Source organism: Anarrhichthys ocellatus, unplaced genomic scaffold (genome assembly GCF_004355925.1).
Source record: "Anarrhichthys ocellatus isolate YVR2014 unplaced genomic scaffold, GSC_Weel_1.0 scaffold66, whole genome shotgun sequence".
In the NCBI taxonomy this organism is placed as follows: domain Eukaryota; kingdom Metazoa; phylum Chordata; class Actinopteri; order Perciformes; family Anarhichadidae; genus Anarrhichthys; species Anarrhichthys ocellatus.
Window position 1 is genome coordinate 2,755,776 of NW_022280096.1, and position 13,335 is coordinate 2,769,110.

The 13,335-nt window shown below is 40.3% G+C and overlaps 1 protein-coding gene across 5 annotated transcripts in view; it reads right to left on the minus strand.

Annotated features, from left to right (window-relative positions):
• Nucleotides 1-60: 60 nt before the first annotated feature.
• Nucleotides 61-13,335, minus strand: part of ak7b (adenylate kinase 7b) — a 15,075-nt gene continuing 1,800 nt past the window's right edge. The window contains exons 3-18 of one of the 5 annotated variants that reach the window (XM_031872853.1): nucleotides 10,718-10,826; nucleotides 10,189-10,283; nucleotides 9,203-9,304; nucleotides 9,024-9,107; nucleotides 6,068-6,156; nucleotides 5,806-5,896; nucleotides 5,169-5,246; nucleotides 4,598-4,747; nucleotides 4,317-4,445; nucleotides 3,548-3,653; nucleotides 3,030-3,158; nucleotides 2,874-2,939; nucleotides 2,497-2,694; nucleotides 1,371-1,591; nucleotides 792-842; nucleotides 61-700 (exon numbers count right to left, since the gene is read on the minus strand). In XM_031872853.1, coding sequence (XP_031728713.1) covers nucleotides 662-700; nucleotides 792-842; nucleotides 1,371-1,591; nucleotides 2,497-2,694; nucleotides 2,874-2,939; nucleotides 3,030-3,158; nucleotides 3,548-3,653; nucleotides 4,317-4,445; nucleotides 4,598-4,747; nucleotides 5,169-5,246; nucleotides 5,806-5,896; nucleotides 6,068-6,156; nucleotides 9,024-9,107; nucleotides 9,203-9,304; nucleotides 10,189-10,283; nucleotides 10,718-10,826 — 1,737 coding nt within the window. In that variant the 3' untranslated portion in view covers nucleotides 61-661. Of the gene's footprint in view, nucleotides 951-1,370; nucleotides 1,592-2,496; nucleotides 2,695-2,873; nucleotides 2,940-3,029; nucleotides 3,159-3,547; nucleotides 3,654-4,316; nucleotides 4,446-4,597; nucleotides 4,748-5,168; nucleotides 5,247-5,805; nucleotides 5,897-6,067; nucleotides 6,157-9,023; nucleotides 9,108-9,202; nucleotides 9,305-10,188; nucleotides 10,284-10,401; nucleotides 10,431-10,717; nucleotides 10,827-13,335 lie in introns of those variants that run through there. The other 4 variants (XM_031872851.1, XM_031872854.1, XM_031872852.1 and 1 more) reach the window with 4 other exon arrangements.

A 13,335-nucleotide genomic window follows, 5' to 3' on the forward strand; every position in this document is an offset into this window, starting at 1 on the left:
ATATATATATATATATATAGATATCTGTATAAGTTCCTTTTTGTTCGTATTATTGTTTTAATTTATAATTTCTAGAGCAAATGTTTTAAACTGATGACTGATTTAGCATTTAGCATTAGTAACATGCTAACAACAGCATTTGTCTCTTTACTTTGACAGTGTTCCGGAGCTTGTAACCACGAGGTGGGCTGTGAGAATAACTGAAATCGTTATGTTTGTTACCAGGTATGAAATACCTGAATAACTGAAATGTCATTTTATTTACATGTAAAAGCAGTCTGAAGCAAGCTGTCTCCGTGTGTTCCGGAGCTTGTAACCACGAGGTTCTGTTTGTTACCAGATGAGCTATCTATATGCTGTGCTATGAATAAACGTCTGGTTGGAGCCATAAAGACATCAAGTGTGCCTGAATTAAACACAACGCAAACGAGAGAGTACACAACTGCTACACACACATGAGCCCAAACAAAGCTGTGTATAAATACAAGAGGGGCAGGGGAATGGGCCACTTACAAATCAGATCTAATCAAAATCCCAGTATTAACAGAGGGACACTTGGCGTGTGACGGCTGAAATACAGTGACAAGGAGTTTTTTTTTCCAGTTTATTTTGTTTGTTTTGTATTTGCATCAGGTAGAACGAGAGGAAATTGCCTCCACTTTCAGTAGTTGAAGGGATTGTTCTTCATCAAGAACTCCGCCTGGAACAAGTCAAACCAAAAGAGATGATTGTGATCAAAACCAAGAAGACAGATGATAAGAATGAGTTAATACCAGTGCTGAGGGTAATACCAGGAAGTCCACGGGGTCCTGTGGTCCGGCTGTGCAGCATTCCATCAGGCCCTGGGTCAGAGTGGGCATGACATGCTCCATCAGGTAGTTCCTCATGGGGAGCAACTTGGCCTCCAGCACCTCCTCCTCCTGCTTCATCACCTCCTCCAAACTCTTAGTCTGACACATATTAATGCATCATTGCATGACCTCAACAATTCCTCAACAATTCCAGCAGAATACATTATCAGCCTCTGTTAACATGTCTCCCCCTATTATGAGCCACAACCTCCCTTAAATGGATATAGATGAGGACAGAGACTCAAACTGCAAACGCTTAACGTGACACGCACACTGCTGCATCTGTCTGGTGAATACACATTGTGCACATCTAGACCCAAGTTCACAACAGAGCAAACTCCATCCAATGAGGAAGACCACGCCTTGGTAAAACCTAATAAGTTGAGAGTCCTTTTATACTACACGCAGCCTGACCTGCAACTTGTGTAATATCAGCATTGGTATGTTTGTGAAGCATCACATATCCTTCTTCAAACAACATCCCAATAACCAGACCCCAGCTCTCCTCCCAGTACCTACCCACTCCTCCCAGTGTGCAGCCCTGTGTTTGGCCTCCTCTGCCTCCTTCCTCTCCTCCTCAGCTTTCTCCTGGGCCTCTCTCCTCATCTTCTCCTCAGCCTTCCCCCTCTCCTCTTCCTCCACCTCCTGGCTGGCGAGGCCGTAGTTCCTGGGCTGGCCCACCATGTCGAGGATCTTCTGCATCAGCAGCAGGCAGTCAGGTTCATCGCTACTGGTGATCTCTGGAGAGGACGACAAGGAAAACAGTGAGGTTTGATGATATAATGAAAATATCAATGTCAGTGAAAGGCTTTTCTGATGATTTACTTCAAACGTGTTTTATTTGGCCCTCATCACGGTTAAGGTCGAGCTGGTCGATATGGCTTATAAATACTGTCTAGAGATTTTTGAACAATGCTGTGATAAGATATTATATCTCAGTATTTTCTCTAAAATAACATGACGACTTGATTTAACCATTTAATGCTTATATTCATACACATTCAGCTGATCTGTGTAGTAAACTCATCTGAATTTAGAGGGAACACAGCATGTGTATGACATTTTAGATGGCAGAATTTCCTGATATTGTCTGAGTGACTCTCTGAGGTTGTCTGCTATCATTTTAAAGTGAAATTATAATTGAAATATGAAAATGTGAAAATGTGAAAATGTGAAAATATGATCTAATATTTCTTCATTGTGTATTATTTATTTATTGACATAACTTATTAATAAGTGACTGGCAGCAGATATGAAAGCTCAGGTGGCTCACGGTGTTGCGCAAAGGCCCAAGAAAAATGTGCTGTTTTGCTCTAGTGACATTGAATCCAGCTCAACACGATTTTTCGTAGGTGGCTTTGATGTACTGCTCACCTTTACAATCATATTGGCAGCAGTTGATATGAGATACAGCTTGACATTCTCCAGTAATATTTTGTGAACTTGTGACAGATGTAGTGACACAGGCAGACCATAACTGCTGCTGTTAGATGAATACAATGTGCGTAAGCTTACAGAAACCAGTTAGTTTGAAAACCAGTTGGTACATAAAACTGGCGGACCAAAATCGAGTCTATTCGATATTTCACCCATCTGTAATTCAAGGCTTCAAAAATGCAAAACGTAGTCATGCGTCATGGATTACCCAGGTACAGAGGGGTGATGTCCAGCTCATCAAAGTAGTTTACAACAGTTTCCTCCTCCTCGTTATTCCCTCTGTATCTGGCCAGTCGTCGCAGGAAGTGCTCCTGCTCGTAGTTGTGGTCCCGTACCAGCCTCTCAGGCAGCATCATCACCCGATCCTTCAGGAAGACGTCCGACGCGTCCAGGCACAACACAAACTCTGTGGTACACACAAGGAAACCATTTAAAATACTACAACTCTGGACACTTTGTATCAATATCGCAAAGAGCACCTTGGTCTTTGTTTACAGTGACATATTCGTAGCTTGTCCTTGTGTTTGCTACATGGTCTACAAGCTTCAATCTCACGTTCAACATGGAAAATACCACCACACAGACCTGGCATCATCTTCTTGCTGTATGAAGACATCTGGGATGCTCTGTCTTCTGATTCATGTTCTTCAGCTAAACATGAAAACATACATATGTTTATGTATGTATAGTAATACTGAGTGTATGCAGTTGTGTAGTAGGAGCTATGTGTCAGCGTCTCACCATAGAAGAGCTCTTGAGCTTGTTCATATGTCTTGGGGAAGCCGTCCAGAACAAAACCTTGTTTTCTGCATGGATTAGACATCAGCTTGTTCCTCACCACCTTCATCAACAGCTGGTCATCCAAAAAACCTAAAGGAGAATGAAGTTGACATTACACTGTGGAAGAATAATTAAAGTGGCATTCCAATGATTTAGTATTGCACTTTCATAAAGTTGGGAGACTTGTTAAAGACAGTTAAAAAAAAAAAAAAAAAAAAAAAAAAAAAAAGATCAAAGCAAACACTTCCCATAATGAAACTAAGATATCATAATAGAACTTTCTCCCCTCAAATATAACTAAGTTCAGCTCAGGTTGTCTCTGCATTGCTCTCTGCAAACTGACACTGTAGATAAAGACGGTGATTGAACGGTGACGTGAACCAATGACTAATCAGTGAGGACAACAGACAAAGTGATTTTTTCTGGGGGTGTATGCAGGTGGTACCGGGCGGGTAAACCCTGGTTGTCACAGTGTGTACCTCCGTTCTGCTCCATACTGTCCTTCAAGCTGTTCAGAAGCTCCTTGGCCTCTGCTGCAGAGTCCTCATTCTCTGCATCTGGATCAGCATTCCTCACATTATCTTCCTAGAGATGGAATTGTTAGGACATTGAAAGACATGTACAGGAAATGTATGTCCATTGGTGTTTAGTTAACAATAGCCACTGTAAATTTTGTTGACAAATTTTCTTTGTTCATAACTAAGACGAGACGATGAGGAGACAGCACAAATTGTGATATCAACATGCAAAACTGTTGACGAACATTTTATGATCTCTCTATGATCTCTCTTTATTTTCGTCATCAGCCACCTTCTCTTCCCCTCTTTCTGTCACACTCTCTCTCAAACACAGACGCGTGCACGTACACAAGCTCTGTCGTTCTTGTCTCAGTCCACAGTCCTGACTATTATGCTAGTGTAATGCATAAATTCTGCGGGTTGGATCTGGTTCGGGTGGTTGATTTCAGCATGTTGGCTGATTGGCTGTCATAACAGCCAGGTGGGTGCGACTGAACCGCCCATCACTACTGAGCACAGTCAGGAGGACTGCATTCTTAATAACTGAAAAGTTGACGAAAATGTAATTACTTTTTGTCTACTAAAACTGGACTAAAACGTTTTAGGGATGAAAATGACCAAACTGTTAAGCATTTTGGTCTAAAGACTAAGGCAACCTAAAATAGCTGCCGAAGTTAACACCGACACTAGTGCATGTGTGTGTGTGTATAAGTGCCTTGGAGAAGCTCACCAGTTGTGAGATGGTTTCAGAGATGGTCTCCTTCAGTGTGATGTATTGGAGTTTATAGTATTCACTGATCTGTCTTGACACCGTGCTCTTCCCCACTGCAGGAGGCCCCAATACACACAGGCGGATGGGCTGGAGAGAACACACTGACATGGGTTATCTAGAACAAGTAGCAACTGTATATCTATGAAGCTTTGATATAGTTTATCCATTTCATTATGATTTAAACAGTTCATATTTTTAACACTAGCAATTCTTGGGACTGGGACATGCGTCTGCTTTACCATTAGTCCCCTGGCTTTCTGGTATTCCTCTCCCACCAGCTCTATGTTGTCCACCAGACCAGTCTCACAAAACCAGTTGATAGAGAACAGTTCCTTGATATGGACAGCCTCCATGCGTAGGTTGACAAGCAAGGAATCAATTTCCATTGTCTGTCAGGGGAAGACATACGTATGTCAAGAGAGCTTAAAGGAATAATTAAACATTTTGGGAAATAAGCTCATTCCCTATTTATTTCCGAGTGAGATGACAAGATGTATATCAACCTAGCGTCTGTGTGTTAAGTCCGGAGTCAGGACGAGGTTAGCCTAGCTTAGCATAAAGTTTGAAACAAGCAGCCTCCAGCAACATGCAAACATGAGATATATATCCATCTTCTCATCTCGCTACCAGAGAAACAAAAGCAAATACTTGTATCTCTATAAATGCTGCACTGTTTTTTTAAGGCTTTTTACAATTTTGAGCTGGGAAGAAGTCAGCTCTCATTTCTAGGTCAATAGCAATCAAACATTACATAAAAACAAAATCTCCTGAGCATTGCAGTAAAGTGTATTTTAAACTAGTATGACATACACTCAAGTCCTTAGTGAGAAAGGCCTCCTCAAATGGCCTTTTCTGGACCTTCCCTGGTCTAATTATTGAGGTAAATTCCTGTTGGAGAGAAAACTCACATATCATTATATCACCATAAAGTCAGGTCAAGCATTTGAGTTTACTCTATCACTGTCACAAATGTAATAAAACCTGATATTTGTGTAAAACTGATTTGTCATTTGTGTAAAACAATAAAGTTTATTATAAACTAATTCGGCTGCACGGTGGTGTAGTGGCTGTCACACGAGGGGCTCGGGTTCGAGCCCCGATCCCGGGTGGTCCTTCTGTGTGGAGTTTGCACGTTCTCCCCGTGGGTTCCCTCTGGCTTCCTCCCACAGTCCAAAGACATGCAGCTTGGGTTATTTGGAGACTCGAAATTGCCCATAGGTGTGAATGTGAGCGTGAATGTTTGTCTGTCTCTACATGTGCCCTGCGATAAACTGGCAACCTGTCCAGGGTGTACCCTGCCTTCGCTCAATGTCAGCTGGGATCGGCTCCAGTGCCCCGCGACCCTGAATAGGACAAGCGGTTTGGATAATGTAATGGAATGGAATAAACTAATTCTGTTTTTACATAACCAGCTTTTAATCCGTGTCTAATCAGTTGCTATACACACCTTCACAATGTCCTCCAAGGTATTGTTGGAAAAATCCACAGCTAGAAGGTAATACGGCTCGGGCTGATGTTCAATCACATTCTGAATCACACTTAAACAGAAATAAATCACATTGTATAAATATTTACTTTATATCTAATGTATATGTCACCGAATTAAGTCAATAAGGATCAGAGTCATTAAAACTTTTTGCAAAGCAGGGCTCTGTGGAATCTATACATCATTTTTCAAAGCTATCAAGAAAAAAACGTATATGTCCAACCTTGCCAGGTCACTGATGTGAATCGTGGGGACAATGTTTGTCCCATCTCCAAAGACAGGTATTTCATATTCTTGTCCTAGCCATGATGCCTAATAATACAGATTGTTATAATTAGTTACACATATGAAGCCAATTCACACATATCACATTGTTTGTGTTGGTATTCACAAACACCAGTTGGTATTCAGGCTCAAAGTCTTCACGGGACAAACATTTGCGACGAAAATACTGAGGTTAGGTCGACCCTCCATGTCGTGAGATAAAGCAATCAACAACATTTTAAAAGCTGTTCCCACCTGGAATAAACACCAGCATCTGGTTTTTCATTTTCCTTGCCCCACTTTGATCCAACATTACAATGGTAACTTGCCCTGGATGTAGCTCCCTATGCAGTTAGCCATAATGAGCATTCCAGAGAGCTTCTTTCGGTATTTACTTTTGGTCAGACTCAGAGACAAACGTTCGTAATGATTTGGGAAATGAATCATGTAAAAGTCAGGTGAGAGGCTTCCCCGTACTTCAACAATCCTGTATCGAAACAAGGCCTCCTTCACACACTCTGCCAAATTCACCCTAGTGAAAATGACCATCCTTCCTCTGTTTGATTACGGCGATATAATTTATAAAATGGCATCAAAGACCACCCTCAGAAAACTGGACACACTCCACCACTCAGCAATCCGTTTTTCCACATGTGCACCCTTCACCACCCACCACTGTGCTCTTTACACAGTGCGGCTACAACACTGGCTGCTCGTGGTCTATAAATCCATTTTGGGAATGACACCTCATTACCTCTCAAATCTTCTGCGCATTTCTGACAGCAATCAACTTCATTAGGCTCATCATTCCAAAAGTCCGTACTGTGTTTGGTCATAACTCCTTTCATTTTGCCGCTACAAAGGACTGGAACTCACTACAAAACACACTCAAACTAACAGGTCTCACCTCTCTCAACATGTTCAAACATAAGCTGCAACAAGTTATAGTTGACTGCTGTACTTGCTGACCAGCCCTCACTTCTCTTTCTTTCTTCCATTTTTTTACAAATAACATCCAGTAATCTGCCTTTTATTTTGTACATAGTGTTTATTATTTTATCTAGGTTGTTTTTAGTCATTTTTCCATTGTTTGTCATACTGTATTGTATCTGTGTTGTTTGTGTAACTTGTGTGGACTGTGCTACTGCCTCTTGGCCAGGTCATCATTGAAAATGAGAATTGGTTCTCAATTGATTTTACCTGGTTAAATAAAGGTTAAATAAAAAATAAATAAATAAAAATGGAGGTGGTGAGTGCAAAGTCAGCACAATAACCCTATAGAGTCACAATAGCCATATTTATGGGAAACGTGTTCGGTGTAAATGTACCGAAATTTCAAAAATGATAATGGAGGTGATTCTTTACTCTCAGATCAAGTCTGGAATTTGTCTTGAATCCAAGCACCTCCATTTGCAACATCAACTTAGAGAAAAAGACCGAATCTGAAAGGGACGGGCAGCTAATTAGATCCCGATCCAAAATAAACCTGAACAGTTAGAGACAAGACCAACACTGGCAGCAACATGAAAGAAAGAGCAGCAGAACATGTTTTCACCACTGTTTGTGTCTACTCTCATTATATTTGAGTCACACAGCTAAGCCTGTTTTTATGAAAACTAAATAGCCAGCAGTATACTGCTGTTCTGAAGGTATTTCAAAGACTCTTCTAACCATCTGAGAAAAGAATATTCTGTCTCTTGCACCATAAGGAAATGTTGTGACTCTAATTCCTAATCAGAACAAAGACGATAGCCAGAAATGAAGTTCTAGCGTAAGTACAGTCAAGAAGACTATCCTTGCATGTTTAGACTTGTAGTCCTCTCTCTCTCTCTCTCTCTCTCAATACGACTTCATCACTAGCGGCACTTTCTCAATTCCGGCTGTCACTGTCAGAGGCGTCATACACGCTATCAGCGCTCCCTCATCTTTAGCCTATCAGCTTGCTGCTGTCTCCTTTTTCAGTTGCTGCAGTTTTGTGCAACCCTCCTCCTCCCCAGCACCATCTGTCTTCGCAGATTCAGCACTCCATCAACATCTCCAGCCAACTCCACCAGAACCCTCAGCCACCCCAACCAGTGTCTGGACTCCTCGGGGGAATTCATATTGTTGCCGCTCAGGGCAATCACAACTTGATCTCAAATCTCCCCGTCGAGTTCAAGCGCCAAAGAATTTATGTGTAACTCATGAACGCATCATCTATCATAATAAACGTTAACTACTAATCATTCACTTGTCTCTCCTGATTGAAATGATATATGTCACACTGCTTACCAAAATTGAAAGTTTTATTTTCAGTTTTATTTTTCTATATTGACAAAATGGAAAAATTGCTGCCCTTTGTAGCACTATGGCAAAATAAAAATGAAAAGAACGAAAAGGAATGGAGCCATAAGATCCAGCTCCCTTCATAGAGCCGTAGTTCCCATCATTAGTGGCTTTTTCATATTAGACGTACTGACAACAGACCTGAGGAAATACAACGGGACCCTACTTGACGAATGTTGAGCCTCGGTTAGTTTATACATCCAAACGGACACCACGGGCACGTAGTAGTTCTGTTGACACTGTCGGCTTAGTTGCAGGACGTAAATTTAAAACATTAGAAAAATGACATCACATTGTCACAGACAAAAAACTAGACAAAAATGTTGTTGTTGACTAAAACCAACAAAAAATAACTAAAATGTGAGGAAAGCTAAATTTTCATCAAAAGACAATCTAAATTAAAATCAGTTCTCAGTTAACGATGTACTTGACCCAATAAGACTAAGTATAATTTGGATCTGGCCAGACTCAGCTCCCTGATTGTGTTTCAGTTTCAGTGATAAATAGACAGACAGGTCTGCATAATGAGGAGATAAAACAGATCTTGTTGATAACTAAAGCAACAGTCTACAGCTGTCTTCTAATCTCACCTTGAATAAGTAGTGGAAGACATGCTCTCCCATCCCGTACTGAAGTCCTGACGCCACCACGTATGTAGAGAACAATGTCCTGTTCTAAAAGCAACAGCCATATATGTGACAGTCAGAGCCATACCTGTCCACACATACATGTGTCTCCTGCACAAAATGCCAAGGAAGTTGAAGCTCACAGTTTTTCCAATTTTGACCACCTTCTTCTCCAGGTCAATGTGTGGTTTGAAGTTGGGATGTGCTTTTCTTCCCCAGAAAACCTCATCAGTGAAAGGGACATCCTGCAGCACAACGCAGACAACAACAATGATGCTGTTAAAAACCAAAAGTATCCAACTTCAACATACATCTGATTTTACCAGCACTAGTGAGTAAACAGAGCTGGGACATTGTTAAAAGGAACTGTAATGCATTCACTGGGGTTACTGTAAAAAAAATAGATGTATAAAAAACATATTGAAGTTACTCAGATGTTACAGCCCACAAGAGACCTGTTAGCGTCTGTACGAGGCGCACTGGGCTTTCAAGTAACTACGATGTAAACCCATCCGGGTCATTATTAGACGTGGAGATAAAAATGCTCCGGGAGTGTGATGACGTAGTATAAAGACCAAAAAAGCCACACAGGGTGGGAGGATCAAACAAACACAGGACTTTCAATCAGGAGACATGTTTGTGTCCCATGTGAAACCAACAACCTGTTGTTTGTCTTTGTGTTCACATCACGTAGTTTCACTTTCACTTTGCAGACTTAGTATTTTTAACACAAATTGTTGCAAAATAATCATGCATTTTATTATTGACAGAAAAACATATGAATGTATTTAACAATTTATCAAATACATATACCAAACACTAGCTGTTATAGCGTGAGAAATCAGATCTGCTGCTATAATTAAATAAGGTGAACATTTTTTGGCTGTTGATCAGAAACAAATGTGAGGAAAATACTCTGTGGTGTCTCTTACATGTTTAAAGACGACATGCTATATGATATGGAACTGGAGATAATAGCACAATTTTAATCAAGAGGAATAAAAACAAATAAATGCATGAATGCAGAAATACCTCCATTACAATCTGTAAAGAGGAATAAAACGTGATTCATGTTACACAAACAGATAAGATTTTAGAGTAGCTCGAGGTGCTGTATGTGTCCACTTACAGGATCGACTGGCTTGCTGCACGCCCAGGTCATCACTGTGGAGACGAGGATGAACATCTTTGATCCAGAAAAATGGCCCATTTCATTGTGGAGAGCTACAAATACAACACAAGAGGTCATTACCTAAATAATTAATTATGGAACTATTCTGTCACGACATGCAGATATGCATGTCATGTAGCACTATGGGCAAATAAAAAAGAGAGTAGTTACCATGCCTGCAGTTCCTACTATTGATGACACTGTACAGGTATGAGAGTTATTTAATTCAGACAGTTTAGTAAGTATCAAAATATAAACTAAGAACTTTAAAAAAGTCAAAGTCAAAGAAATGTCACTCTCATAAAGACAAACAGTACCTCAATGAATCATGAAAGGATAGATAATATTCATTTTGATTGAATATTAAACACCAAACCTATGTTGGCCTACATACTGTAGGTGCAGTTGTAGTCACCCATTGAAAAAGTGTGAACATTCGTAAGATAACGAACAATGAAGGGCCTGTAAACCCAGACTGAGAACTGACCTGAAACGGCCCAGAGGGCTTCGTCCACCTGCTCAGCATGCTGGGTAATGTTGTAGATGACAACGTTGCAGTCCATCAGCTTTGCAAGTAGCTCATCCCTGTTCGGTTGCTTGAATGCAAACAAGACAGTCAAGCCAATTTTATTTCTGAAGCCCACCATCACAAAGCACACATTTTGAATGGTTTAAAATTGTTGGAAAGCTGTTAAGCATTCCAACTATTGTTCTTCAAATCTTTATTCAACTTCCGACTATTTCTTCCGTACGTATTTTTGGCACTCTTCTCCTTCCACATTTTTTAAGCTACAGAAACCGTTCAAATATCAAAATGTTCAGCTCATGCCGGCTATATCTCTTCATATTTCTAATCTTTAAACTTTTTGAATTATTAAGCTTTTTGCAGATTGTTTTTTGAATGGGTTTCTATGGAGAAAATGTTCAAATCCTCTTCAAGTTTCAAATCCTTCTACTTCCTCATACTTTCAGCTACAGACACCATTTCAACTTTAAAATGTTGAGAAAACCCTGAGCTATTGCCACATGATTCAGCTTTTTGATATATTTTACATTTTTTAAACTGTCCCATTTTAACTTTTATGATTTTTTCAGTCCTTTTCTGACTTTATAATGGGTGTGTATTGCGCAGCTTAGAGTGCGTGATGTCAACGCTAGAGTGAAGAGGAGCTTGAGATCCTTGTGAAAAAAATATTTGTCTTTTGCCACTGTGTCCACAATCTTCACTCTTCATGCATAATTTGTGGATGGAGAAGTAGCTAATCTTGTCCTTGTCGTAGACAAATGACTGTGGAATCCCACAGATTTACACATTTGGCTCAAGGAGCCGCAGAGCAACATGAACTCCAACCAACTGCTCCATTAGACTCCATGTTAAATCTGACCACTCATTTCTCAAAGAAAGCAGACGGTACCAGTTTTCTATATTGCTCTGGAGCTCACATTTTTAATAATACAAACATAAAAACCACATTACCGCATTTGGCAGAGTCTTATCTCTCTCACGGTATCCATATTTTATTGATTAGTCTCATGGTTTTGGTATTTGGGCATATGTTTGACAGGTAGTTTTGTTGAAAATCACTGTTCACTCTAATCTCTCTTAATTAGCCTCTAACACACATGTGCTCCAATCACCAACCAGTGACACACATGCACCCAAGCACACAGGTGTTTATATGAGCTCATTAGTGATGTTGATAAACACACAGACACACACACGCACATACACTCCTCTCCCTCTATCTCTCTGTCTGTCTCTCTCTCAATGTGTGTGTGTCTCTCTCTCTCATACAGTCATTCAGGTCTTGGAGACTTTTAGAGCAGTGATTCTCAACTGGTGGGTCGCGACACAAAAGTGGGTCGCAGACCCGTTTTCAGTGGGCCTTTGACTGACAAAAAAAAAACAAAAGTTGCGATTTTATTTTGAAGGGCGTTTTTTCTGCAGCGGAATTATTCCAGCATTTACGGCACATGTTCAGCGGTGCAGGAAAATGAGTTGTGAATCACGTCAGGTGATGCAGCTCAGCCAATCAAATATGGGTATTCTGACAAGTTTCCTGATTTGAGTGAGATGTACACACACCGTGGGTACTTCTCAAGTCTCTTAATTGCGTCCCCGTTTCCCTCACTTGCGTCCTTTCCTTGCGTCTTAGTCCATCCAAGGGATGCATGGAGGAAACCATGCGAGGAGCGAGGAAACGACAATTAAGAGACTTGAGAAGTATCCCGTGACACACGGGGGAGAGACGAGGATACAGACAGCAGAGCAGGACTGTTGTAGTGAGAGTTGTGAAAATCAAATCATAGGACGATTACCAAAAGAGAAAAATGTCCAGAGAGACCAGAGTCATTAGACTCTGACTGGACAGAGTCATAAAAGTGAATTCCAACACTAATTTCTCTTTTTAGAAGATGAAAAAAATATTATATTATGGCTTTTTCACTTAATCCTGAATGAACTGAATTTAAAGCTGCAGATCATAATTTTTCTAAAATGAATTTTGTTACGCAATTTATTTTTTAATCCAGCCGTTATTTTACTTGAAATGAGAAGAACATTTATTTATGTATTATTTATAATCCATCCAGTTAAATTTGAAAAATTAGAATAATATTTGTTAAAATATAATTGATGTGTACTTTCTTTATTTGATTTGGCAGTTGTTTACCACACAGAGACGTTACTACTACTAGACTTCTTGAATATAGATATACCCAAATTATATATATATATATATATATATATATATATATATAAAATTTGGGTCGTGGGTCGCGGCTTGTCATTAAGGGGTGATGGTGGGTCCCGCAGCCAGACCAGTTGAGAACCACTGTTTTAGAGGACTCTAAAATGTGAAGCCTGTAATTTAATAACCTGTTTGTGTTTGTCTAACATTATGATTCTGTCTCCTCTCCCCTTCTCCCCCCCACAACCCATTTCAAAATAAAAGCCCCAGAGAACGAACTCTAACTGAAATGCTTGTGATGAAGCCTGTCATTTAATAACCTCTGTTTATGTGTGTCAAACATTATGATTATGTCTCCTCTCCCCCTCTCCCCCCCACCCAGTCCCACCCTTTCAAAATAAAAGCCCCACAGAGT